The sequence below is a fragment of the Sporisorium graminicola genome, chromosome SGRAM_16 (assembly GCF_005498985.1).
Source record: "Sporisorium graminicola strain CBS 10092 chromosome SGRAM_16, whole genome shotgun sequence".
In the NCBI taxonomy this organism is placed as follows: domain Eukaryota; kingdom Fungi; phylum Basidiomycota; class Ustilaginomycetes; order Ustilaginales; family Ustilaginaceae; genus Sporisorium; species Sporisorium graminicola.
Window position 1 is genome coordinate 308,244 of NC_043726.1, and position 27,299 is coordinate 335,542.

At 57.9% G+C, this 27,299-nt stretch overlaps 6 protein-coding genes across 6 annotated transcripts; 3 read left to right on the forward strand and 3 right to left on the reverse strand.

Moving 5' to 3' along the window:
- Window positions 1-259: 259 nt before the first annotated feature.
- Window positions 260-3,853, reverse strand: EX895_002726 (uncharacterized protein; the record flags this gene model as incomplete). Its single annotated transcript, XM_029883324.1, has 1 exon — window positions 260-3,853. One exon carries the CDS (start codon window positions 3,851-3,853, stop codon window positions 260-262), a length of 3,594 nt encoding a protein of 1,197 aa, XP_029740359.1.
- A 690-nt stretch (window positions 3,854-4,543) lies between these two features.
- EX895_002727 (uncharacterized protein) lies at window positions 4,544-7,846 on the reverse strand (the record flags this gene model as incomplete). The annotated part of the gene is made up of 1 exon (XM_029883325.1): window positions 4,544-7,846. One exon carries the CDS (start codon window positions 7,844-7,846, stop codon window positions 4,544-4,546), a length of 3,303 nt encoding a protein of 1,100 aa, XP_029740360.1.
- A 450-nt stretch (window positions 7,847-8,296) lies between these two features.
- EX895_002728 (uncharacterized protein) lies at window positions 8,297-9,832 on the forward strand (the record flags this gene model as incomplete). Its single annotated transcript, XM_029883326.1, has 1 exon — window positions 8,297-9,832. One exon carries the CDS (start codon window positions 8,297-8,299, stop codon window positions 9,830-9,832), a length of 1,536 nt encoding a protein of 511 aa, XP_029740361.1.
- Window positions 9,833-15,186: 5,354 nt separating this feature from the next.
- Window positions 15,187-19,092, forward strand: EX895_002729 (uncharacterized protein; the record flags this gene model as incomplete). Its single annotated transcript, XM_029883327.1, has 1 exon — window positions 15,187-19,092. The coding sequence occupies one exon, from the start codon at window positions 15,187-15,189 to the stop codon at window positions 19,090-19,092; it is 3,906 nt and encodes a 1,301-aa protein (XP_029740362.1).
- A 1,764-nt stretch (window positions 19,093-20,856) lies between these two features.
- Window positions 20,857-22,782, forward strand: EX895_002730 (uncharacterized protein; the record flags this gene model as incomplete). Its single annotated transcript, XM_029883328.1, has 1 exon — window positions 20,857-22,782. The coding sequence occupies one exon, from the start codon at window positions 20,857-20,859 to the stop codon at window positions 22,780-22,782; it is 1,926 nt and encodes a 641-aa protein (XP_029740363.1).
- A 538-nt stretch (window positions 22,783-23,320) lies between these two features.
- EX895_002731 (uncharacterized protein) lies at window positions 23,321-27,079 on the reverse strand (the record flags this gene model as incomplete). Its single annotated transcript, XM_029883329.1, has 1 exon — window positions 23,321-27,079. The coding sequence occupies one exon, from the start codon at window positions 27,077-27,079 to the stop codon at window positions 23,321-23,323; it is 3,759 nt and encodes a 1,252-aa protein (XP_029740364.1).
- Between the last annotated feature and the right edge of the window lie 220 nt (window positions 27,080-27,299).

Below are 27,299 nucleotides of genomic sequence, written 5' to 3' on the forward strand. Positions count from 1 at the left end.
ATTCGTTCCAGAAGCCTATTCTCGACCACATCGCATCTTTCGCCACTCGATGCCTTTCATGCATCTGATGTTTGTGCCTCTTTTCAGCACCCAATGTAATCTCTTTGACACTTTCATCCATGTTGTTGCTTGGGAAAGGCTGTGATGGACTCAGACACGTCGGAGTGCACGCAAGGTTTGTTGGTCAGACAGTGGCATTGAAGTTCGGATCTACTCCATCGCAAAGGCTCTTTGGAAAGAGAGGGGGGGGGGGGGGGTATCAAGACCAACCCTGGCTGGCAGTCGATCGATGGCCGAGCGGGATTTTGGGCGGCAACGGCGGAGGTACACCTCCGCCAGAGCCTTTCGCATCTCTACCGTCGAGCAGATGGTCTACGTCCGAATCGTCGTAGAGCGAGTTGTACTTAGGACGCCACTGGTTCGCGTCCCGAGCACCAGCGATGCTGCCGTGAGCAGTGCCATTCGAAGCAACAGACGACATGGAAGGGAGCACTATCGGCGACGCTGCACGCAGTGCGGGGATCTGATGCGCGGGTGTGGTCGACAAGGAAGAGCTCACTCCTGCATTTGAGCCGCTCCCAGCCGCCACTGCTGCTGGTGCTGGCGCCGATTGCATCGGCGAGAGATTCTGCTCCATCGCGTCACGCGCAGCATAGTAGGCCGCCAATTGCGCCTTCTCACTCGCACCCGCACTCGCACTCGCACTCTGCACGACACCCTCCCTCTGACCCTGCACCAACTGCGACGCACCGTTCGCCTTAGCAAACGCCTTTGCCTCGGCTTTTGCCGCCTTCTTGGCGTAATGCGATGCCAGGCGCTCCTTCTCCTCCGCCGACTGCTGCTCCGCTTCTGTCAGGTACGACTGCACACCCGTCGTCGTCGGTGTACCCGTTGTCGGTGTCACCGTCGCTGGTCCGACGGGTGCCAGGCTGAGCGGAGAGGCGCGCGTCGGCGTCGCCACGGTGTCAGCCGGCTGGTGGGGCGTCGCATGGTGCACGGCGGAAGCCACCTCGGGTGCATACATGCGATCCGTCTGTGCTTGCGTCAAGTTGTTCCCCTGGCCCTGAGGAGCGGCGCTGAACGACGACGATGACGATGCTTGTTGAATATGCTGGCTGACGGCGTCTCTGGCTTCGTGGTAGCGACGCAGCTGTTCCTTTTCGCTGATCGCTCCCGTGCCGGCGAGGGGCGATCCAGCGACGGCTTGTCCGTTAGCCGACGAGGAAGCCCCCGCAGTAGCAGGGCCAAGCGTTGACGCGGAAGGGGTCGCACCAGCAAAGGCGCGTGCGGCCCCCGGCCATGCTCCCGGAAGCTCGGCAGTTCCAGTGCTCAAAGACGCGGCTTGGCGGTGCTCCGAGATAGGCTGGGCTGAGGCGCTCGATGCAGTGACAGTGTCACTCGACCCCTCGCCACGCTGATATGCGTCCGCCTCGGCTTTAGCCCGCTCGTACAGCTGCCGCTTCTCCTCCTCCGCCGTCATGTACGAAGGATAGGGCGCAGTACGCCCCGAAACCATCGCACCGTGTGCACTCGACTGGAAGCCTTGTGAAGCACTCGACGCAAGCATGCTTGAGCTTCCCGCACCATTGGCTGCAGACTCGATTGCGGGGAAAGCAGCACCCTCGTTGTACGAGCTCTGATACCTTTCTGCTTCTGCTCGGGCGCGTTCGAAGAGACGCATTTTTTCCGCTTCGGCTGAGAGCGCTGCCACTGCCGCCGAGGGTGCCACTGCGAGTGCCACTGCGGGGGGTGCAGGTGTAGCTGACGGAGAAGCACTGGCCGACGCCAAGTTATACATACTGTAGGGACGACCTCCATTGACGTCTGGCGAAATGGGTGTCGAAGGAGCTGTACCTTGATGAAGAGCACGGCGCTCATCTGCACGGCGCTGGTTCCGCTGGGCCTGTTGACGCGCACGCTCATACAGATGCTGCTTCTCGGCTTCCGCGGACGTCATAGCAGCTCCGTTGGGGTCTGCACCAGGGCCCCGAGCCTGAGCCCAGGACGGCTGCGTCTGCGAGGAAAGGGGTTGGTGGACAGGCTCGGGACGCACGTATCTGGTTGTGCCCAACTCGGGAGTTCCTGGTCCTCGAAGAGGCAGCTGCTCGTCATACGGACTTCGGCCATCGACCGGAGAAGCAAAGTTGCTGCGATCGGTGAACGCAGCGCCACCCGTCGAGTAACGGAGCCCATTCGTCTGAGCCAAGCCCCCGGAGGTGAAAGCCCCACCGCCAAAATGCGAGTGCCTTCGGTTGTCTGCTTGCGTATGTGGAAGCTGGAGCTGCTGCTGATACGGTGAGTGCTGTACCAGGCGCGAACGGGCGTGACCGTCTTCGCTGCCTTCGACGATGGGTGTGACCGTGCCGCTGTTTCCGTGATAGGACGAAGTCGGCATGAGTACTGGATCGACCGCGGTCCCCAGAAGCGCCGAGCTTTGAGGACGATTGGTCGAGTGAAAAAGGGCGCGCGATTCCTCTGGCGCCAATTCTCGTCCCTCGTAGATGCTAGGCGGACCTGCAAACGCGTGACGGGGAGCCTCGCCTGATCCAAAAGGCTGCGCAGACCCGTACTGACCCCACGAAAACACCTGTCCGGGCACACCCCTCCCTGCCATGCCCGGTCCGCTGATCACAGTGCCTTGCGTCATGACGGTGTCGCGTCTGCGCAGGTCGCCGCCGGCATACCCAGGGTAGCTGCTCCTCTCTCCAGAATAAGTAGAGCCGCCGAATGAAATTGACCTCGTGATCGCTGGCTGACCCGAGTGCGAGCCGGAAGGAGGCATCGCGGCAAAGTCTTGCACGTACAAGTCTTGGGTGACCGAGTCAGCGGGTGCAGACAACCCTGGTACCCAGCCGATGCGATCCATGAGCGCGTCGCTGGCTGTCTTTGCAAAGTTGGAAACGGTGATGGGCAGGTGGTCGATGATGATGGGCTTCTTGGCGGTCTCGACCTGCACCCGCAGTGTGTACGACACTTCGATGTGCTTTGCAGTCTGAATGGTCATGAGCGTGTGCGTGCGCGGGATCTGACAGGTGAGGTCGAAGGTGTGCGTGTCGCCTTTGTAGACCTTTTTGCCGAAGCTCTTACTCTTTGAAGACAGGCTCTCGGTCTTTTGGGAGGCGGCCTTGTTGGAGCTGAACGCTTTTTTGGCTCCGCCTTTGAAGGTGATGGTCTCACGCACCGAGAACGAGATGCTCTTGACCTTGATCGGCGAGATGCGGTCAGAAGTGACGATGACGCGGACATCGATGTTGTCGCCGGGACCGTAGCAGGTGCGGGCCCTCATCACCTTGACCCTCATATCATCCTGGATGGCTTCGTGATCTTCCGGCGTCGAGTAGACAGGCCAGGTCGAGTGCAGCTCGTGCTTGTCGAGCCACAGAGGATGCGTGTTTTGGATGATGGAGCTGGTAGTCTCTTTCTTCAACAGCCCTTTCTTGCTTCGAACGCAGAGGGAGGTGACGAGCTCGTAACCGATACCGGCGTTCTTTTCGAGTTTGGCGCTGGGAGGCAGTCCCTCGGGGATGGCGACCTGGAAAGGAAAGTCGGCTGTTTGAAGCAACTCCCACCCTTTCTCCGAGTCTGACTTGTGCGCCTCGTCCTTGCGTGCGGACCATACGTCGATGGGGCCTTTGCCGATGAGTTCACCCCAGCTCTCGCCCCCTGGAAGCGTTTCGAGCTTGCGCAGCTCGATGCGCAACCACGCTGCCTTGAGCCCCTTTGTGCCGAGGCGGACCTCGACGGTGCCGGCAATGTGGGCGGGAGGACGAGTGTTGGAGCCGACGATACCGGGAAAGCCCTGGATGAACTCGCGATGCGGCGGTGGACGAAGGGTGAGTTTGGGCTGCGACATGGTCGAATTGCTGCGGCCGCTGCAGCTTCGGGTGACGAGCTCGTCGAGCCTATGGTGATGGTTGTATCAAACTATGTTCTAATGGCGCCAAGCTTCGGTGGAAGCGACGGAATTCTCGCGGTGAGTAAATAGACGGATGGCAGTAGCGACGCTGACAGAGATGGGGGAAGAAGAAGCAATCCAAGTCGCCGCCCACACGAAAATGTGGAGAGCTGCTCGCGAGTCTTGCGGCTTGGCCCCTGAAGGACAGCCGGCTTGGCTCTCGTCTAAAAAAGGCAGTGCAGAGTGCAGCTCAAGCTGCTTCGCTTACCACGCTTCGACTTGTCAGACCCTGAAATTGGCCTTTTCTTGGTTGCATCTCGTGCATCGTTTTGTTCTGTGATTCTGTTCATGCGCTCTGCCATCACCGCTGCGAGCCATTGTTTGACCTCTGTCTGCTCTTGTTGGTCAATCTTTCGGATTCGAATTTCGAATTTCTGCAAAGGAAAACGGCGCTCACTTCATACCCCAGCTGAACTTTGCTCTACACAGCCTCCTGATGTTTCCATCAAGACGTGCCTGTGTCGCTGTCCGACAGCATCCAGGATGCTGTTCTAGCAACGTGTGTCGTTGATCTTCTCATGGGTATTGTGGTGACATTTGTATAGTGGCAAAGTACACGGCCATCTCCGAAAGGCGAGCGTCTACACCTCACTCCCACCCTTCTACATCACGGTAATCCAGGCTCCTCTCCAGTCGGTCGTTGTCCGCCATGAGCTGGGTGATGAGAAAGTCGGCAAAGTCCACCTTGGTCCAGTAGCTCATGTGAGCCGTCATGAGCTCGGCGTACTGGTTGATGGTGCTCAACAGGCTGTATCCTTCCACTGGCATGTAGTAGTCGATGCGATGAAGCGGGTTCAGCGCCCGCAGTCGAGCTTCGGCTCTTGCCTGACGTTTCGCGCTCATGCCCTTCTTCCTCTCTTCGTCGGCGATACGCTCGCGCTCCTCCCTGCGCTCCTCCTCTTGCCGCGCTTTGGCTGCCAGCTTGGACCGAAGGCCTTCTGCGTCCGGATGAGCTTCCTTCGCCTCGTCCGTCTCCGACACGTCCATGCTAGTCCGAGCAGCACCCTCGTCGCCTGTCTGCTCGCCGTCGCCCTCTCCAGCCGCCTTGGTCTTGCTGCGTGTGGCTCGTGCCGTTTCGCCGGCTTTGCGACTCCAGGACCCAAAGAAGCCCTTGTTTCGCTTTGCAGCCGCTGCCTTGCGCTTTGCCATGCCCGAGTCCGAGTCTGCAGCATTGCCGGAGCCAAACGATTGCGAGCCACCGTCCTCGGCAATGTCCAAGTTGTCGGCATCCGGATCGGCTCGCAAAATGCTGCGAATCACCTTGTTGAGCGGCACCGGCTTGAGCAGTTTGGCGTACTGCACGTCGACGCACGGACTCGCACGCGTGGCTACGGGATCGTACTGGTTCCAGATGTTGTAGAAATTCGTGATGGCCAGGCAGCCGTACTTGCCTTCGCGATCCAGCGTGATGCCAGGCTCGTCTCGAACAAAGCGGCTGGAGCGCACCAGACCGCTGCGTGCGATCAGTTGCGCACGGTGCAAAACGAAAAAGAGGGCCACGGGTGCGCCGACGGCAAAGAAGCTGTGTGTGTTGAACAGCAGGCGTTGGCTCGCGGCCTTCTGCACCTCCTCGTGGCTCAGATCCTTGACCAGAGGCACGCGGTTGGGCTGCTGCGAGAGCAAATCCGACGAGATAACAGTGCCGAGGCTGTGAGCCACGATGTGGACTCGGCCACTCTTGGCCTCGAACTCAGGGTTGCGTCTGACAAACAGACGATATTGTCGATTGGCCTGCAGCTTGGCCGATCGGATGACGTGCGCCTTGTGCTGCGAAAGGTACATAGGAATGTCCATCAGCACATCCTTGACCAGCGTTCGCACAATCGGAATGCCGTCATCGCCAAAGATGTGCTCCATCTCGAGCTCGACGCCGTTGTCGTACATCATCGAGTCCGGATCCTCGGCATCCGAGTCGTGGTCTGCCCACTGCTCGTCGTCCTCCATCTGGTGGAATCCTGTCTGCCAGAGAATGGGTATGATTTGGATACGCCGCTTTGCAGCCAACCCGCTGAGCCCGTGTCCACCGATCTCGTTGGGTGTCTTGGAAGTCTCTACGCGTGTCTGCAACAGGGCTCTGAACGTGTTGATGGCGAGTGTAAAGTCAAAACTCTTCCACTCGGCACTCAGCCTCTGGCCGATTCCGTGAATGGCAAGCAAAAGCTCGGGAGGTCGCTCACTCTCGAGTCGTGCCTCGGCTCGCTCTTGCTCGTCGTCAAAGGCATCCGGATCATCCCAGTTCACGTCTGTGCCCTGATCGTTGGGCTCATCTACCTGCTTGCCTAGCGACTTTTCCGCAGGGCTTTGATCTCGGGCACCAAGCGCTGGCAGGTCCTGTTGAATCTTGGACTGCGCCTCTTTGAACGACTCGCTGATGTCATCCGGCTGCGACGGTGTCAAGACGCCTGCTTCTCTCTCCGAATTGACGTCGTCTGCAGACGCAGAAGAAGACGCGGTGCTGCCGTCCCAGACGCCGAACCTAGAAGCAACGGAGCGCAGCAGCTCATTGGCCGGTGCCGAGGCAGACATTCTTGCTCCAGCTGCGACGGACAAATTGCGCAGTGCGGTCTTGGCACCGAATTTGGAGGGAGAAGCTTCGATGTTGGTTTTGTCGACGTTCAAGGACGGTTGTGAAGCGCTCGTTCTGAGGCCGTGAAGCATTTCTTCGCTTTCACCAGCGGGCTTCTCCATCTGGTCGACAAGCTTGTCGGAAATCTTGACGTCGGTAACTTCGGCATCGTCAACGACAATGGGGTGGACCTCGTCGTCATCGTCCTGCAACGCCTCGGCTAAATGACTCTTGAGTTCTTGCGAGCCCTCGCCGGGTGCTCTTGGTGATGCGACCCGCTTTTCCGATGAAAACGACGGTCTGTGGGACCTGGCACGATGCGCCGCCGTCTTGGAAGCGCTGGCTCCTTGCTTGACACCAGTGAGCTGAGCTTGGGTCTGATATCCGCGGATCAGGAGCTGTCCTCCGCTGTGCTCGCCACTCCAGGCGGTGAAGAATTGCTTCGAAAGGCGATTCGAGAAGCCTTCCTGATAGAGACGAGCGAGCCTTGGGCCCTGGAAAATGACGTAGCTGTTCTTGAGCGTCTTGAGGCTACACTTGAGCTTGGCTTCGGCCTCTGCCCCCAAGGAGACGGAAGACTTGAGTTCGTCGGCATAGGAAGGGAGCCAGGGGCGCAGAGTTTGGAAGTGAGATTCGAGCTCGGCGGCAAGGGCCGAAGAGCAGGGGCAGAGTTTGTTTGACTCGAAGAACCAATTCGCGCGTGTGATGCGGAGCTCAGGTCCCTTCCAGAAGACGGTGCTGATGGAGAGCTTGCTGAGGTCGGCATCATAGAGTCGATCGACACCCACGGCGACTTTGTGAGACACGACGTCCGCATCAGGATCAGGAGCTTGCCACTTGTCGATGGAGCCCTTGACTTCGCCAGCTTGCACCTTGCCATCCGTCTCGGGCAGACTGGCAAGCTCGATGTTGCCACCATTCTTGTGTATCCATGTTTGCCAAGCGGCCTCGAGCCTGCGGCTGTCTTTCACAGAGAAAGACTGCCATGTCTTTCCAGTATCGCATGTGCGAAGCCATCGTGTATGCAAGAGGGGACCTTCGTCGTCTACATCGTCATCGACAGCATCTTCGCCCTCGGCCTCGTGAATGTCGTCGATCGATTGGCCGGCCAGTTCGTCCTGCGTGGAAGGCTGCGACGAGTGCTGGTTCTCGGACGACGAAGACTTGCTCCTGTAACTGGATCGATTGCGCCTGACAAATGGTACCGATGCTTGTCGGATGAATTCGGCTCGCCGCTGCTTCGAGGTTTGCTCAGAGGCCGAGGCTGTCTGTGGTTGCTCGTCATCGCCGGTGCTGTTGGCGGCTTCCTCCCGTTGCTTGCCCATTTCTACCTGTGGCAGCCTGTATCTCGACAATGGAACGGGGCACGTGGCCAGAATACAGAGAGGAGGTGGCGACAATCGGTCAGTGCGATCGTCAGGAGGGTGATCGTGGTCGTAGGTGTCAGGGTCAAGCCCCCGCCTGTCTTTCACGCTAGCTGCATTGAACCTGTCTCATCATGCAAACCGCACCCGGGCTCTGGCACTGTGCCGCACTTCCTTTTTCTTTTTACCCCCTCCACCTGAACGGCGTGAAATGGAAAGCTGAGTGAGGCAGGTCCTTTTGCTTGTTTTAGCCATTTTCAAGTGTTGGACTGTGACAGTCGGACCCTGAAGTGGACCCGGGTCATCGTGGTTACTGTTGAAGGCGGAAACGCCGATTCGTTCTCTGTGTTGCCAACCATCACCTCTTCTTGCGAAGATGCAGGATACCACTGGTCAGAACAACGACGATCGATGACGAAAACCGAGCAAACGCACCATGGCGACGTCGAGCTTATGGAACGCACCCTGGGCCAGCTATCTCAATCGCAGGGCACCCCATCCACCCAGTCGACGGGCGCTGCCGCTCTCATTGCACAACGACAAATCCGAAACATAGCGAGATGCTTGTCGACAAGCTCGCAAGGCGATCAGTCCTCTTTCGACGATACCAATGCGCAGCTTTCGGCCTTGACTCGCCTATGCGACCAAAAATTTGTCGCTTTCAGCTACAACAGCATCCCATTGGTCTGGAGAGCCATCTACATCGACGTGCAGCTGCTCAGAGCATGCTGTGCTCTCAAGGCTGTCGGGGATGTTGAGCATGCCGCAAAAGCGCGCTGCTGTATTCGGGACTTGGACTTGGCGCTGATCGTAGCAGGAGCTGCTTCCACTTCCAAGGGGCAGTACTGCCATAATCTCATCGCAGCATTGCAATCGAAATTGCTCGAACTAGGGGAGCAGGACCATCATCGGGCCTTGCAAGGCTCTGACCAAAGCAGTCCTCCTCGTAAGCGTTTCAAGGTGACCCAGCCGGAACATCGCAAAGCGCCGCTCTCCGACTCAATCCAGGCTGATTCGCTCATCCAAGAATACACGTTCGAGGAAGCTCCCTCATTCATGGAAGTGGCAGCGCGAGGTTCGTCTTCGCGCGGCAAACCTTTCATTGTTAGGACGTATGCGCAAAACTCCGGCTGGCCCGCTGTTCCGTCGGAGTCCATAAACTCCGGGTCCAGCTCCTGGTCGTCGATCGAGCATCTCCTACGAATAGCAGGGCCAGCTAGGATCGTCCCTGTCGAGGTTGGCGCCAACTATTCTCGAAAGGACTGGGGCCAGGACCTCATGCTCTGGAGCGAATTTCTCAGCTATTGTCGCTGGACCGAAGCCGATCAATGCGGGAGTACCAGCGATGTGCAAGTCCGCCTTGAGCCTGGCTCTGCTCGACCAGTGCTTTACATGGCTCAACACGATCTTGCCGCCCAGTTCCCAGCTCTCGAACGCGACTACATGCTACCGGACTACGTATATACGTCGCCATCGCCTACCGAAAGCTGGCCAGGGTATCAGCCTCCTGCAACCCATGATGGAGTGGTCACCAATTTGTGGATAGGGCCCGCTGGAACCGTCTCTCCTCCGCACTACGACCCTTTCTACAACTGCTTTGTTCAAGCGGTCGGCTACAAGGAAGTGTGGGTAGCACCTCCGCACTGCTGCCCACGTAGGAAACCGGCTCCTTCTGACCACATTTTTACAAAGGGAGCTCTCCACGCCGGCTCGGGAGAGACGAGCTCATTGGAAGATGCAGATGCCAAGGGATCGATCACAGACTCGCTGATGGTCAACACGGCTAGCATTGATGTCTTTGACACAGTTGAATCCGTCCCTCCTTTTGTGAGGTTGGAAGCAGCAAAAGCGATCCTCGGACCCGGAGATCTTCTCTACTTGCCTCCAGGCTGGTGGCATTCTCTGCGCAGCTTGACACGAAGCTTTTCCGTCTCGACCTGGTTCTGAGTGCCCTTGCAGCCATTAAGCGATCATTCGTTCAATCCCGACCCTCTTTCTGCAAACGCCTTTTCGCTGTGAAAGACCATCGACGACACTCCTGCAAGGACCTGTGCTGAAGAGAGAAGCTGATAGCTGTGTTTTCACCATCAGCATCGTCTGGCGCCACGTGATTTTACGGCACGAAAACATCGACATCGACCAAAGGGGACGCGCTTTATCAGATATCCACGCCTCCCCCAGCAAAGCTGCAGAAGCCGCGGCGGATGGATGCGACGTGCGGATCCAAGCGGATCCAAACGCCACAACATCGGGAAGCCTAAAAGTCACCGCAAATAGTAGTGAGCGCAAAAGTATGCACAGAGTCCCCAGGCGATGTTGATACCTGTCTCGTCTAGATAGCAATGGGATCTCGCGTGGACAGGATCGCTAAGTCACAAGGTACTGCACCAACTCACGATCGCATTCAAAAGGGAGGTGCACTGCGAGGGTTCGAGCGCATGCAGTGGATGTGCGAGGCGCTGAAAACCAGTATCTTGGGGAATTGGAATGGGAAGCTGCCGGCGAATGAGAGCTCGACGATGACACCGGTGCGAGCGCGCCACTGTCTTGTGATAACCAACAAAGAAGTGTCAGATGCAAACATGGCTCTTTCTTGCACTAGCAGCACAAAGGAAAAGACGGCGTGGGGAAGCGAGACCGATTTAAAACCAGGCGAAACCAGAAGGGCGATGGGAGAATTCGCTTGGCTAGTCGCCCACGCGGACGAAATCGCACCGCCCTCGATTCACTTCGACCGCGCTGCTGCACCCGCTCAACGCTGATCGACACCGCCTTTGACATCGCATGCTTCCGCTGTCGAGAATACATGGTGCACCCTGTGCTTGCCTTTCCTTTGGCAGCAGGCCCGAGACATGGTCCATCTGCGCAAGCAAGCACACACGCACATCCATACAGACTGATGACGAAGACATTACAACTCCGATCGGGTTATCAGCCTTCCGATTTCGCTCGGCCTTGCTGCCCTGGGCTCGATATCTCTTCCTTAGTCTGATCAGACTGACGCTTTCATCACTAGAATCTGCTTACTCCCGGGAGCCTTTCCTGCATCTTCCTAGAGTCGTACTGGAAGCGGCAAAACGTCATGTCACGTACAGTCGTCATCGACGCTCAAGCGAGGAACATGATCGCCTCCACCACTTTTTCGAGTCATGGTGCTCCGAAACTTTTCAAGTGCTTCGCTTAGAAGACTGCCCTAATCGATCCTTGCCCTCCCAGCATAGGCACATACAGCCTCTCTAAGCACAATGAAGCAGACAGGATGGTATCCTTCAGGATCCGAGGATGCTCGACGCTCATATGCTTGCTGAGCAAACAGGCTAAATTCAGGCGGAGTCTGAATGTGGGACCCTATCGTGACGCAGCGGCGTCAATTGCCGGAATAGCGTCTCGTTGACATCGACCCCACGACGGCCACCTCTCTCTGCTCGGCTCCACGCTGCTGCTGTGCGAGAATCAAGCTCGGGCCAGGCTACGAAGCAGATTCGGCTGAGCGGGCGAGGTAGAACCCAGATCTTACGGGACGTCGACGTCAGAGGAAAGAATTTGGGGGCATACAGGTACAGCTGCTTGCAGTGCCTGAACTGACAAAAGCTTCACGACGCCGGATGGTGACCAATAGGGGTCACTTCGGCTTTGGACCTTTGACGTGATTCAGAAGAATAAATGGTCGCTTGTAACAGCGGTTGAATGACCAGCAAGGCAAGATGATGTGATGTGATGCGGTTGATGCGAAAGCGCCAATTTGAAAGCGGAAGCAACGGTATCCTGCTGCTGCGACTCCGGTCACCTAACCGAAGTGAAAGCGGTGCAGCGATACGAATAAACGAACACTTGTCTCAGGTCACAAGCTCGGTTTACTCCTTTTTTCCATGCGAGTTGAGCTTGCTCTTCTCTTTCCTCCCCCCTGACGATCATTTTGGTGGTGGCTGCTGCTGCAGCGGTGTCTGAGACCAAAGGTCGATTTTGTCGCCTTTCCTCGCTTTCTTTCGAATTCACACTAGGGCGAGCGAGCTTTTCAGACTGCCAACGATTTTCGGGTGCACAGATGTCCAGCGTGCTGAAGGTGGTCGCACTTCGCCTTTTGACGTTGTCGAGCGCGGGCCTCAAACAGGACGCAACGACTCGCTAGAACTCCGCCCAGCTCAGCTTAAACTCTTCTGCAGCCCGAAACAGCAAGACGGACAACGTCAAAGACAAGCATGTCGCGCTCCAAGTTTTTGTCGGCGAAATTCAAGGTTTCTGGTTGAGCTCGCCTGTCGGTACGTTGCAGGTCGCAGCAAGGTGGCGCCCGCTGAAACTCGAGAGCCGGCCTCGGACCGTCTCGCTTGTGCGACGATTGTGTGTGTTGTGACTTGCACACGTCTTGCATGGTTGTCGGTTGTGAGAGCAGCAGCAGCTGAATTTTCGCGTAGGTCACCACCTCCTTGCTTAGATGTCTGTTCGTCAGCGCATGATTGATGTCGGATCGCTATCAATTAACGTCGGAGTTGGCCGTACGCCAAGTGCGACCTCAATCGGTTTCAAGTTGGGGCCCGTTAGTTGACTAAGCTCATTGTTACCCGAATCGACACCGACAACCCTGTACACTTTCAACGCACGGGAAAGCGATCTATTCTCGGTCGTCGCTTCAACCATAGTCGGACTGCCCATTCGGATCCAAACAGAATCTGCACTCGGGCTCGAAGACTCTGTTGACCGGGCTCGATTGAGTTGGCCTGTACCTGAAAGGGAACATGGCAACTAATGTGGAACAACTGACTCGGCTCAGTGAAGCCCTAGTCCAGTGGGAAAGGCCTTGAGCTTGCTTCCACCCTTGTGACGGCGGTCGAAACGATCAGGACGTCTCTCGGGACAGGGCGACGATCTCACATGGTGGGATTGCAAACCGATTCCCAATCTAGCAGAACATGGAGCGTGACGCAGCGGGTTGCCCGCAAGCCAGTCACGGTCGGCTCTCTGCGACGCGGCAAGCCAGTCCGATGCAAGACAAAGCACGACTAGACATGCCAGACAGATGTTTCTCGTCAAGATTGCCAGGTCATTCACAGTTTGCAGTCAGTGAGACTCGACTCCCGATTTTTCCCAAGTTCTCCCGTTCACAGGAGAGAGAGAGATAAATAAGTTCCCATGTCTCTAGTGTCGGGAAAGGAGGTGCAGGTTCTCAGACATGGTCAAAATATAGACCAGAGGGGGGAAAAAACTTCATGGCCTCACTGCGGCGTCGGCGTCGGCGCGGTTGTCCGTCGGGGGGGTTGGCTTACCACTTGAGAATACTGAGAAAAGACAAGAATTCCGTCGGACTTGGTGAAACCGAAGAGACTTTTCGCCTTGCCCTCGCTCTCGACATCGAAATTTATTGAATTTTGCGAAACCCTGCATACAGCAAATTTGGCCAGAAGAGGAAGGCGGAGTGGTAACCAGAGACAACCGTCTGTGGAAGCCGCCGCCGCCCCTTAGCCCACCCACTTCCAACAGCCCACGCTAGCCGACGCCAACAGACTGACACACGCACACACACACACGCACGCTCGCCCGCCCCCGCTGCCATTCGCCAGAAGAAAACCGAAAGAGTGACAACAAAGGCGAGGCTGCAGAATTGCGAGATCTTACCTGCAGCGCCGCTGTCGCTCGCGGCGTGCGTTGCCTCGCCCTGCCACGCCCTTGTTCGACCTTCCCCTGATCCTTGGCCTTGGCCTGAAAAAAGCGTTGCTGCAAGTCCCCAGGGTAATCTCGAAACGAGACCGGGTCGCGCATGAAATCTAGCCCTCTTTGCCTGGATGGCCAGATTACTTCCTGGAGGGCTCACTCGGTCACCCTTTCGAGTTGACATGATCGTTTCGCCTCGCTGTTTGCCTCTCGGGGTGTGTACAGCATCTGAGACCTCATCTGAAATCGAGAAAGGAGGAAGAAACATGAAAATATGAAATGTAAAACCCTCGGAAAAGTTGCACTCTCAGAAGCTCGCTATTTTCGGCGCCCGCTCGATCCGACCCGCGCTGGGCGTTCCGTCGTAGCGAGCGAGCAGTCGCCCTTGTCCCCCCTCTCCCTCCCTTAGGCGCAATCAATGCTGCCATCGAGGCAGGCTCCTTGACACTGCTTCAGCCGGGTCCCGCGATGCTGTCTCAACCGGCAGTGTGGCGTCGCAGATGGAAAGAGAAATAGGACAATCATGACGCCGGGTGGTAATCATCAATCCTTGGCTGGCGGGCGGGCGGGCTCGCGGGCTCACTTTAGTTCTCCCTTTCGGTTGAAACCTGTCCAAGACATGCGACGCAGCATTGCCTTTTTTTCCTTGCAGGTGTTTGCCCAGCCCAGCCCGCCCTGGTCTCGGTTCCAAAAGCTAATCATGCTACTACCGTATGCTCCTGCGTCAGACCGCTAACGAACGAACAAACGAAACAAACCCGCAGAGCACGCTGGTCGCCGGGTCTCAAAGAACAGAGAGCCGAAAAAAGTGTTGCTTGCTCGCCGTGCATCCTGTGCGCTTGCTGTGAATCGTGCGCCCCGCTGCTCCCTTGTCTCCCGCTTGCCTGCCTGCCTGCCTGCCTGCTCCTCGCTCTCTCTTTCTCCTCTGCCGAGCCTGTTTCGCCTCGCTCTTCCCTGTCCTGCTCATTCAGACGTAGAGAGCCCAGGCCAGACATGACACTGGTGGCAGGCACCTTTGGAACCGTTCCTTAGCCCCTTGCCGTGCTCGCCTCTGAACAGAAAGTGGCGGTCCTTGCTCGTCCCACTGGACCTGCCGTAGCTCACGCTCTACCTATCATCCTCATCATCACCCTCGCACCCGCCATCACCTCCATTCGCACCAGTACCTGTCCAAACACCTACAGATACACACCCGGCCCACCACGCTCGTCACTACTGTAACCGTCTGCCCTCGACTTGATCATCGTTTCACACACCTCGTCGTCTTTTGGCTTCAGCCTGGCTCTTCTGACTCACCTTTACTTGGGGAGAGATTCATCAACAAGCATAGGGTCAATCTCAACCCGCGCTCGACCTGCTCTATACTTGCCCCGTCGACGCCATCCAGCACTCGACTCGAACCACCAAAGGGACGGCCTCTCGTCGCCCTCATCTACCGGGCGCTGTCATTCTGTCTAGCTCAGCATTGTCGACACTGACGCACTTGCATCACCATCGGTTCTGCCCGGCAAAGTACATGGCATTGAGCGCCAAACAGTGAACGACGCAGAGGCGATCAGCATCGGCTGTTGCACCGCTCTGCGCCGCCTGGCATTCTCGTCCGTCATCACCTTTCCCTGCGACTTTGTGCCTTAGCATAGGGCTGTCTACACACCATGGACGCATCAGCGGACGATCCGCAAAGATTTCGAGTTCGCCGATCGCCCTCCATCGGCTCTGCCGCTGCTCCTGTCACTTCGGCAGTGAGGGCGGGAAAGCGAAAGCTCTCCACCGCTGCTTTCGGTTCGTCGCCTATCATAGGTCCTCACCCTCCCTCTTCGCCCATCACATCGGAGCATCCGACGGACGATCTTGAGCTCAAAGTCAAGCACAACATGCAAAATGCATCGCAGATCGCTAGCACCTCACGTTCCAACATCGACACGAGGCCCGACTCTTGCACGCCAGCCTCAGACAAGGCGGCCGCGAACAATGTTCACCCATCCTCGTCAGCTCACCCGCACTTCCCAGACTGGCAAGAGCAGCGTCGTTGCCATTCTATCCTCGCTGACTATGACTACTCGCCACCAGCAGAAGATCGTCGCGATCCACGCACCTCCAACGGACGCATCGTCATGCCCGTCTCCTCCACCCAACCACAGGTGATGGTCGCTGGTGCCGCGCATGGTTCGCAATCGAATAGCTCGGATCCGCACACCTCTCTGCAACAGCCGCCAATAGCATCTCGCCACCACGAGACAGATCCTGACGCTCGCACCTCTCCTCTCGCTCGTGCTTCCTCGACGACAGCTCACGAGACCACGTGCCAGGTGACAGCGCCTCGCTTTGCACCGCTTCAGAACTCCGTTTCGCAGACCAGCCTCTCGGTGCCTCCAAGTCCGGAACGAGGTCTCTCTCCTTCCGCGTCGTTCCCTGCATTTCACTACCAGGCGCCGCAGTCTCGCGCTTCTCCGTGCTCTACGAGTTCCACCCGGACAGAACCTCATGCGAACACTCTTGAGCAAAATCCCGCCGGCACACCTTCCCAGGTCGTAGCGAGCGACGTCTCCGGCTCCTTAACGTCGATGAAATGTCCTCCAAAGCACGCTGCGGAGCCCGCAAGCACTGAGACATCTTTCACAGCAGCCTCCGCACGTCCCTTGTCAAGGGTATCGTCACAGCATTTCAACGAGCAACAAGCTACACCTTCGCTGACCGTACCAACCCACTCAAATCCTGCTCAAAGCACCGCCGCATCGCATGGAGGGTTTCAGCTTCAGCCTGTACCCTTGGCTAAGCGCAGACGGGTAGAAGACGGATCGGCCTCCGGAGCCGACCAACGGCAGCGAGATGCACATGCACTAGATGATACTCGCCGCTTCAGCGACGCAGGCCTTCCTTTGCGCAAAACTCAAAGCCCCAAGCGCCCCAACCCGACTGTTTCCTCCGAGAGTGTCGATGCGAACAACGGCTCGCACACCGTGTCGTCCAAGACTGCCCTCAAGTACGCCGCGTCTCACCCGAAGGCGGCTGCATCTACTCGTTCGTCGATTGCTACAGGTGCTTTGGCATCCAATTCCTTCAGTAATGTCACCGACTCGACTGCCAGCTCAGAGGCAAGAATGTTGGTTCGCAGCACCAACCTTGAGAAAGCGGCTGCGCCCTCCTCAATGGCTCCGCTTCGCAAGCAACAGCAGACACTGTTCTCGCGCAGGATGCCCCGCCTCGTGCGTGCTCAGAGCGTACCCAATCTGCGTGCCAAGGCGACGTTGGACTTGTCGGCGCCGTCGCACCACCGCCTCATTCTTCCCAGCCACTGGGCCAGCTACGTCTCGTCGCAAGCTCGCCAAGGCCGCGAGGGAGCCAAGGCGACCAACTCGAGGTCATCGAAAGGCTTCGCTTTCAACGCGGCCCACTATTCTGTTGCCTCCAGCAGCTCCCGCTCTCGCTCCACCTTCACACCTACGCTGCATCCTCCGATCACTCGTCATACCTTGCGCGAGCTCGACCTCTTTGAGATTCTCAAGAACCCGCAGTTGCGCCACGACGTCGTATTCGATCCCAACGTCCAATTCCGGCCCAACTTTGATGGGGAACGCGGGCGCCGCAAGCGCGAGGCTGGGGAGAGGTACTGGACTGCTGTAGTACGTGAGATCGAGACCGGCTGCACTTGCACAGCCTTTTCGCACGGACAGCTGCTGCCCTGCACTTGCAAGGCCAACCTTCGCTTGCGGAGGGGCGGCGGTACCGGAACGCAAGAAGTTGCGACACCTTTGCAGCAGCAGTCTCGCATCCCTTCCCGTATCCCTCTGTTGGTGCAAGAGCTTCGCACCATCTGTCTTTCCATCCTGCCCTCCAACTATCCTGCTGACAATGTTGTTGCTGACACAGAGGAGGCAGGCTCGGCATCGACGGCAGAGGAGGACAAGGGAAACGACACCACGGCTTCCGACGAAGCCACCTCGTCTCGTCGGAAAAAGGCGACGGTCGCGGCAAGCTCCGCGACGTCTTGGGCCGCCACGCATCATCAGCTCATTGCTCAGACGCTGGATCCCCACCTCATCTCTCAGCAATTGCAACACGGCGTGCTCGATGTTCCCGCTCTCATCACCTTCATGGGCTCGATCCTCAAGCTCCACTGCGCGCCCATGCGCGACGAGGCGATCGAACGAATGGTGGACGTGGTTTGCGTCGACCGCAACATTGGCAAAGGTCTGCGACTCTGCTTTGAGATTCTTGAGCTCATGAAGCTCGACATCGCCAACCACCAGCTCCGATCCGCGCGACCCTTCTTGGTGGAGACCGCAGTAGACTTCGAGATTCGCTGGTTCAAGGAGCAGATCGAGCAAGGCAAGATGTCGCTGGAAAGAACCACGACCTGGATCCAGCAGGCGCTCGGCTCATCGGAGGCAGCCACCAGCACTCCTCGTAACGAGGCTGTGGCAAAGGCGTTCAACCAGGGCATGCTCCAACTCATTTTCGACGTGCCAGGCTCACCCCCCTTGGTGTCGCCCGTGGCAACACCGCTCGGCTCTCCCTCGTCGTCATCGCTCAACAACACTTTTGCATCTTACTATCCAGAGACGTTCCAGTTCGACGCGTATCGCATGATGACGTTCCACAACGACGTGTCGGACCTCACCATCGTCTACATGCTAGTGCTGCTCTTCCGACAGCTGTGTTCGATGCCTTTGGACGGTGGCGAAGCTGTGCCTGCCCGCGTGGGCAGTATCGTGCAAACCCAGCTCAAGGCCATAAAGAGCGAAATTTGGTGTCTGGTCAACGATGCCAACCTGTGCCTGTCGAGCTCGAGCGCTTTGCCGCCCACTCCGACTGCTGTCAGCGGCGTGACCAGTCCAACAGCGCGTCGTCCTGCTGGAGTCGACGGCAAGCTTTTCGTCGGCAGCGCGGGAGGCTTTGCCAAGCTGGGTCACCCGCGTTGGCGTCGCGCAATGCAAAATGTGCTGCTGCAGGTAGCGGCCCGCGCCGCGGCGGTGCAGATCGCGGCGCGAGATGGCTCGTCAGAACCGAGCACGGTTAAGATAGCCGCGCCGTCGGCACCTACACAGAAGCTGCTCAACTCGTGGATGGATACGAACCTGCGCAGTGGGTCGGCGCTGCACAAGATCTGTCAGAGTCGTCTGCACAACGTGGTTCTGGGCATGCTTGGCGACAAAGTGCGCAATGGACTGCAGCCCTCGTCGACGTCGATGGCACCCTCTGCCGCTGCGCCGACTGGCGTCACGGGAACCGGTCAGAAGCGGACTGTGCCTGTTGAGCTACAAGATACCAAAATTGGTGATGCGACGCCCACCAAGAGGCTCAGAAGTGGGGACGAAGGTGCCGCCATTACAGCCGCCGTACCGTCGTCGGTGTCGACTGCCGCTGCTGCTTCATCTGTCAATGCAGCTTCTCCCTGGGATACGGCCATGTCGCGCGCTGGCCTCGAGCCCTTTGCCGCCGAGATCCGTCTGCTCTCAGATCGCATCGCCAAGGTGGCCACCTTCCATTTGCGTGTGTTCCGTAATTTGTACGAAGGTATCGAGTCGGGCCGCCACAAGTCTGGAGGCGGCACCCAATGATGACCTAGCGTTCTTTTCCACTTTCCATTAGCATTCGTTCGGCCCATTTCTTCGCAATAGCACCATGTTCCATTTCCCGATGCTGGGTGGTGCTTGCAATCAGCAAGCCGTGCGGTATGAAAGCCGGGAGCTCAAGGCGGGCTGGACGTCTGAGCGGACAAGAGAGGACGAGTGCAGCCTGGGCTGATTCGCCAAGTGTCTGGTGGATGAGATTCGACTGCAAAGTTCATGCAGGTCGAGCTGCACTGCGCTGATCTCTGTGTGCGTGCTTTTGCAGAGGCAACGTGCCCGCCTATTTGTTTTCCGGTATTGTTTGATCTACCTCGCGGGCGCAACAGCGGTGGGGGGCGCGGTAGGAAATGGTCAGGAGACACAAAACGTTTAAAATGGCCTTAGATGGAAGCTTTTTTTGCTTCTCTTTTGTCGTGTAGGCATGACAACGCGGATCAGATCGTTGGAGACAAGCGTATTTCGATTCCTATCGAGCACAGAGTTCTTTGCAACGCGTACGAATGCTGCTCATGACACAGACAGTGCTGATCAGCATCGATGGGTATGGTAGTGCCATGCCAGTCTGAAGGCGAGAGCGTGTATCATAGTTGGGGTAAATGCGGTAAAAAGTGCTTTCTGAAGGCTTGGTCGGCGCGCATTCGGTGTCCGGCCTAAGGACGCTGTCAGCGCAAAGCAGTCCAAAGTGGCGGGCGAACCCCAAGTTGAGGAGAGCAGGGAGAGGTCGTGTTTTGGTGACCTGCAGAGTCAAGGGCGGCGGCGGCACGAGACAGTGGGTTGACTTGTGCGGCGCCGTTGCTGTCCTGTATGGACGCGTAATTTCACAAATTGATCTCTGCTCTGGCACTTGTCGTCGCATCACCTCGCTCGCTTGGCACCACAGCAAAACATCCAAGTTGGAGTTTTGCAGCCGCATGCACGCAGCAGTCGTCTCGTGCTCTACCTCCTGTTGTGGGCAGTATCCTCCCTCGTCGCGCTTTGTCTCTCTCTGGCTCTGTGCCCCTGACAAGAGAAGAGAGTTGATCCGTTTGCCTTTGACTCTCGATTTCACTCCTCCCCCACCGCCGCCGCTCTGCCCGCACCTTGATTCTCGTGGCCTGGCTTTCCTCGCCGTCGTCGTCGTTGTCGTCGCGCCTTTAACCCGCATCCCCATCTCGCATCTGGTCTCGCTTTCTTTAATCTCTCATACATCCACCTAAACCTATCAAAACATCGACAACGGCATTCCAACCTCAGGCTAGGACTTGACTCCACCATTCGTTTCAAAACAAACACAGACATTCTTGGCTCCCCCGCATTCTTTTCCAAAGGTTACCTAGCATAGCACGATTTTGCTTCGACGTCGGAACGGCCCAGCATACTACGACGACTCTGCTTTCAAGCATCGTACCTGAACGACGGCGTCTCCCGATTGCGACGCACAGACGAGTCGCAGGCTTGAATCGCCCCTTTCCGACGCTTGCGAGCCAGCCTCCTGACTCTGGAAGATTCGACGACGGTGTTTTGATCCAGAGAGACGCTGAGCATTCAACCCCCCCTGCACTTGGTGGTCTCCGCCCAGTAGATCGAAGCGGAGCACAGACGAGCGCTCGTACATTCGGATCATCAGCATAATACCCTTCTTGTCTTAGCCTATTCTGATCATCTTCCGAACACGATCATCTCGTCCGCCGCACACTGCTCACCAGCGTCATCTAAATCGCATCCACCCACCCTCAAAAAGGCCGACCGGAATCCCGCCCGCATCTCTCCAGCATGAGTTCACCCATCACCAGCGTGCCGGATCCATCCGAATCCTCGGCCCTGGCCTCCATCATCACACAAGTTCAACCGGGCCAAGTCCCCGTCGTCTCTCGAGCTGCTCGTCCCACGCAAAGCGTATCAGCGAAGAAGGGCGATGCAGCACGTAAGAAGAAGAAAAAGAAGACCATCGCGTCAGCCGCTGCCGCCGCTAGCAGTGCACAAGCGGAAGAAGCGGCGCATCTGCGATCGCAGGATGAAGCGGTAGCTGCTGCCGCAAGACTCGGCTCGCAAGCCGCGCATTCACAAGCGCGTGCTAACTCGAGCAGCGTTTCGTCAGCAGCAGCGGCGCCTGCCATTCCATCTTCCGTCCTGACTTCATCAGCAGAGGCACACGACAATGGCGACGAGAATCATGCGAATCACGAACATCAGGCTTCGTCTACGTTGCTTGGCGGCTCGACGGCGGGCAATACGCTGACGCACAGCACGGTGCTGCCTGCAACAGATGCCCCTCATGCAGCGGCACACGAGGACGACGAGGCGGCAATGGGCGGTCGAAGCTCGGACAAGTCAGGGCTGCCGACGGCCACCGAGAGCAGTGAGGGGACCGTGGAGAAGGATGGTTTGATCGATGTGCCTCCGCGCAAGCATGCTTCGAGTCCAGAGGCAGCAGCAGCGTCTGTACCTGCTTCCGGGACCGCGGCCGCAAAATCTTCAACACAGTCCCCTTCTTCTGTTGCACCCGCTTCATCTGCTGCTGCGAGGGGAAACGCAGCCAAACCCGCTTCGGCATCAAGACCCACGGCAGCAGGATCGGCAGTCAAGTCGCAATCGAGCAAACCGAGCTTCGGACAACGATTGGTCGCGTTCCTCACGTGCTCGTCCGCCACATCCGGAGCAGTGCACGAGGAAATGCGCGAAAAGAACCGCTCCAGCGTCGCTGCCAGTGTACCTGCACGCAATAACACCTCATCCGCAGCCGGAGCAGGAGCAGGCACGGTCGCTGTACCTCCACGCACGACCGCCTCGAAAGACGCATCTGGTGCGACGGCCGACTACCCGACCACACCCGGAGGCGGTACAAAACTGCCCCGGGCTGAGACCGGCGATGTCATGTCCGGCGCGGTGGTGCCTCCGGGCGCATCTTTTGTTACGGCAGACGAAGCGCGCAAGTCTCGGCCTTCTAGTGTCAACGGTGCCAAGCGTTCATCGCTTTCGGACGACGAGGATGAGGACGACGACGAGGATGATGATGATGAGGAAGAGGATGAGGACGACGATATGGAACTCGAAGACGAAGATGGCTATCTCACGGACGATCAGACGGAAGAACAGCGGTTAATCATGCAAGGCGGGATCGGCATCCCACTCGACGAGTTTGGCAATCCGTCGCCGCTGCTGCCCGGGATTGGCTCGCTCGATACCGGTCGTAAATGCCTTGTGCTCGACCTGGATGAGACGCTTGTGCACTCCTCGTTCAAGATGATCCAGAACGCGGACTTCATCGTACCCGTGGAGATCGACGGGACCGTGCACAACGTGTATGTGATCAAGCGGCCCGGGGTGGACGAGTTCATGCGTGCGATGGGCGAGATCTACGAGGTCGTCGTTTTCACAGCTTCGCTGTCCAAGTATGCGGATCCTGTGTTGGATATGCTGGACATCCACCACGCGGTGCGTCACAGGCTGTTTAGGGAGAGCTGCTATAATCACAAAGGGAACTACGTCAAGGACCTCAGTCAGTTGGGACGCGAGATTGGGGATACGATCATTATCGACAATTCGCCGGCGAGCTACATCTTCCATCCGAACAACGCGGTGCCCATCAGCAGCTGGTTCAACGATCCGCACGATACGGAGCTCACGGATTTGTGTCCTTTCTTGGCCGACCTGGCGGACGTGGACGATGTAAGGGCCGTCTTGGACGGTGCGCTGTGAGGCGAGGCCCCTCATTCGGCTGGCAGTATACCCCCTCCTCGACGCAGGACTTCTTCTTCTCCCCCTTTCCGCTCCTCTCCCTTCTGATCCCGCAACCGCGGTCCACTCCCACATTTGAACATTATCTATCTGCCTCCTCCTCACTTCCTTCAATTGACGCTCGCTGCAGATGGAAATGTATCCCCCCCCCCATCTCCCGCATCTCTCCTCCCACACAACACATACACGCACATGCACACTCATTTGGGTTTTTCTTCTGTCGTCTTCATTCTCTCATCCAGCATCCTCTCAATCCTAGAAGATTTGAAGTTACGTTCTCGAAGTCTGTACACACACATACACGCGGAAGAGGGCCTTGAGCTTCATTTCCCTACGCACATCACGACAAGTTCGTTGGTCCGAAAGATGGGGATCGAGGGATCTAGTATTGGATTAAAGGGGTCGTGCGGTCCTACAAAAGTGGAGTCCTTGAGCGACATTCGTGGAGAGGCTACGGTGTAAAGTGAAACAAAAGTCTCAAGTCGGGCAGCTGCGGAGCTCACACCTCGATTCCCGAGTCCCTGTCGTCGTCCGCGGCGTCCAGAAGGAGTTTCGCCGCAGACTCAGCGGACGCAGATTGGGGCAGCCGGTTGATGCGACGTCCCAGAGCAGTGCAGAGATCCGTCACAAGGTCGAGGCTAGCCTCGACCTCCTCGTCGCTGCGAGCATCCTCTTCGCTGCGTGCCGAGCTGACAACAACAGGCGTGGTGACCGCAGCGACGAGCTTCCTGATGTGCAGCGTGGCAGCGTGCAGAGCCTTGACATCCGTTCGAGCATCAGCATAGGTGCGCAGGAACCGCAGCCAGCCGATGAACAAGTTGGCTTTGGCATCCAGCTCGTCGTGTGCTGCGATGCCCGACGATGAATCCAACGAGCTGTTCAGAGCGACAAACGCGTGAAGCATGTCGACACTTGCCAGCTTGACGTTGCCATCGACGGAAAGCGGATGCTCGCGCAAGATCGACGCAACGTGTCGCGCCAGAGCGACGTTGCCGAGCACCGCCGACCAAGTAGCGAGCGTCACCTGGGCCATCTGCCATGCACGGGCAGTGGGAGGAGCAGTACGCGCAAGCGAGGTGATCTCCGCATGCAATTCCTTGCGCTTGTCGGCATCGCGAACAATGTCAAGATCGAGCCTCTGATTGGCTTGCAGCGAGACAAAGTCTCTCACGAGCGAGGTGGCGTTGGCGTCGGCCGAAGGGGGGCACGAAGCATGGATGAGGCTGGCCAACAGGCGGTTCCACACAGCCGCGAGACGTGCCGTGTAGTAGACGTCTGCGATGGCGAGCACGGCGGAAAAGTCGCAATTGCGCGGATCGGTCGACGACGAGGCAGAGTTAAGCAAATCCAGGGCGGTATCGAGATCGAGCGAGAGCACACAAGAGAGCCAAGAGGCATCTTGCGTCTCAGTGAGGCCCTCATCCTTGTGCGACGCAGAGGGCGAGGATGTGGTGTTGGCCTCGCTACTCGATGAAGCCGTGCTAGAAGCAGACCCGCGAAGACTCGATCGTGCCTCCGTCCAGAGTTGGTCAGCAAAGTCCTGCACAGCGTCAATACCTTCGCCGAGGCGGGCAAGAGACAGCGCTAGGGTAGCTTTGAGTCGAGGTGCAGCCACGACAGGATCGCGTGCTACAGTCACCTCCCGCCCAACACGCACGTGCTTGCTGTTTGCCAGGCGAAGTACGGTGTGGAGTCGAAGCATCCAGGACGTCTGCGACGTGCCTGGGCACAGGGTTTCGACTTCGAGCAGGCGAGCAAGCGCTGCTGTGTCCTCATCAGAGATACGCTGGGCGGGCAAAAGCTTCTGGAAGCGGGACATGCGGCTGAAGGCAAGACGCAATGCAGCCAAAGCCACCGAGGAAGCGGCGAAAATCGCAGAAGCAGGAGCTGCGACTCGAGCGCGCAAAGCCTTGTCATAGGCAGCAATGTCGATCTCTCCTTTGGACAATGCCTGACGCAACTTGCGAGTGGGGCCGCTCGGGCTCTCGTCTTGCTCCTCATCGGCATCGCTAATGTCTTGCGTCGAAGACGTCGAGCGCGATGCAAAGAGACGAACAAAGAGCGGCCAAACGAGGAAGAGGAAGCAGAAAGCAAACGAGACAATACGCAACACTTCGAAGGCGAGCGCGTGCGTAGGGACGTCGTCGAACACGTGCGAGTCCTGGGCAAGGGAGGTAGCGGGTGCCATGTAGGTTGCGGAACGCTTGAGCAACTGTCGGCTGGCGCCCACCACGATCTTACCGGTGGCAGGGCGAGAAACGGCTTGGCTTGCATCAGATGCAGTGGCGTCGAAGGCAAATTCGGTGCCGGAGCCGATGAAGCTGATGCCCAGAAAAGTGGCAAGCATGTATCGAGACGAGGCAACAGAGGAAAGCGCACCACCGATGCCGGATCGGCGACCACGTCCTGCTTTAGATCCGGTGCGGCTTCGTGCGGATGGAGGGGACGAGGAGGAGGCGCTGGCGTAGGAGCTCTCAGCAGTGTCGGCCTCCTCCTCGTCATCCTCAGCTTCTTCGTCGTCGTCATCGTCATCTTCCGCTTCCGCACCGCCAGCAGCTTGCTCTGCCTCCTCATCCTCTCTGGCAGCAGCTGCATCAGCTAGGGCCTCTTGCTCTGCAACCACCTTGTCCATCTCAGCCTCCCAGAGCTCGAGAAGCTCCTCACCTCCCTCGAGACTGCGGACGAGCTCGCGAAGGCCAGCCACTTCGCTGGTCAGGCGCAACTCGCGGGACTTGAGGTATTTTATGTAGTCGGTGGCCTTACCGAGAATGGTGGCTTTGTTGAGCTTGGTAGCAGCAGGAACACCATCAACGAGATCTTCCTCCTGCTGAGCTTTCCTACTCCTGCGACCGGATGGCGTCTTGCGGGGTCGAATCTCACGAAGGGCTGGAACAGCACGGCGAAGGGCGGCGATGCGGTCGTTGATGTTGTTGCGATACCTCCTCTCGATGGCGTTATGGGCGACCTTCTTCTGTTGGCGAGTGGCGGAATCGAGCGGTGCTTTGTCGTAGGATGCTGGCAAGGCGGAGGACTGTGACGAACCTTGTGCTGCCTGTGCCTCGCGAGCAGCCTGTGCAGCGGCTTGTGATTCCTGGAGTCGCTTGGCTTTGAGCCTCTCGATGGCGGCGAGCGCAGTTGCGTTACTGCCGACTTCCATATGAGGCAGCTTACTACTGATGCTACTGATGGGTGCGTTGCTGCTGGAGGAGGCTGGCTTGAGTTCGACCGACGAAGCGGACAAGACGGTGGGCTTAGCCTTCTTTGCCTTGCGCGCATCCTCAACGGGCTCTGCTTTAGGTGCAACGGTGACGGCAGCTTTCTTTGGTTCCGACTTGGCTTCCGCAGCACGTCTCTTGCGACCAGCGCCATCCGTGTTGTTAGATGGCGCCGGCACAGCAGGTGGTGCGGGCTCACTAGACTGCGGAGGGGTACCTTGCGATGCAGGAGAGGGCAGGAGTCCGGCAGCGTTGGGAGCGTTGGGAGCGAGGAAGTTAGAGTTCCACTGCAGAGACGAGGAGGCAGAAGGAGATGGCCCGTTGGCAGGTAGCGAAGCAGGTGGTAGCTGAACAGGCTGCAATCCGAAAGGCGAGGTCGAGGAGGAAGCCTGCATGTTGAAGTTCTGCGTGTACGGAGAAGTGATGTCCGAGCCGGAATACGACTGCGCATAGGAAGCATTGGAGAAATCGAAACTTCCATCCGGGCTGATGGCTGCGCCATTGTTGGGGGCGAGCGAGAAGGAGAAGTTGCGGGCAGAGGAGCCAATATCGGAGTCCGGCGGTGTCGGGAAATTGGAAGCACCGTAGACAAGATCATTGATGGTGTTGGGGCTGGCGCCGCTGTCGCTGGAACCCGAGACAAAGGAGCCTGCGTACGAAGCTGAAAAGGATGCGAGGGAGGCAGGTGCCTCGAGGTCGGTGAAATGATCGGAAGGCAGAGTAGCGTCGAGGATGGTGCGCATCATGGAGTCGTAGTCCTCGCTCGACCACGGGCCCGAAGGCTGGTTGTGGACGAGCGCGAGGTCTTCGTGCTTGGGCGTGACAATGTTGGGCAGCATGTGCTGTTGCTGAAGGATGCGCATGGCTTCAAGCTGCGCTTGCTGCTGTTGGAGGTGCTGGAGCTGGCCATCGAGCGATTCCTGCTGCAAAGGTTGCTGGGCATGCTGGTGATACTGCTCCTGCTGCTGTTGCGGTTGAAGATGATATTGGTGTTGAGGGGGAGAGGCGCTAGATCCTCCGTTGTTGAGCGGCATAGAATACATGGCAGGGTGTCAAGCGAGTCGCGTGGGTTCAACTGGGAAAAGCAAGCGTGGTCGGTAGAGCTTGGTAGAAGGACGAATGCGCCGTATTGCTGAACTGCGTGCGGATCTTAAGTAGCCGGAAAGATAGTATCGTGGTGTGACAATGGATGAATGGATGGAACGATGGATGGGCTTGTCAAAGAAATGCCTAGGCGATGGACGAGGGCAACGTTGGATTGGC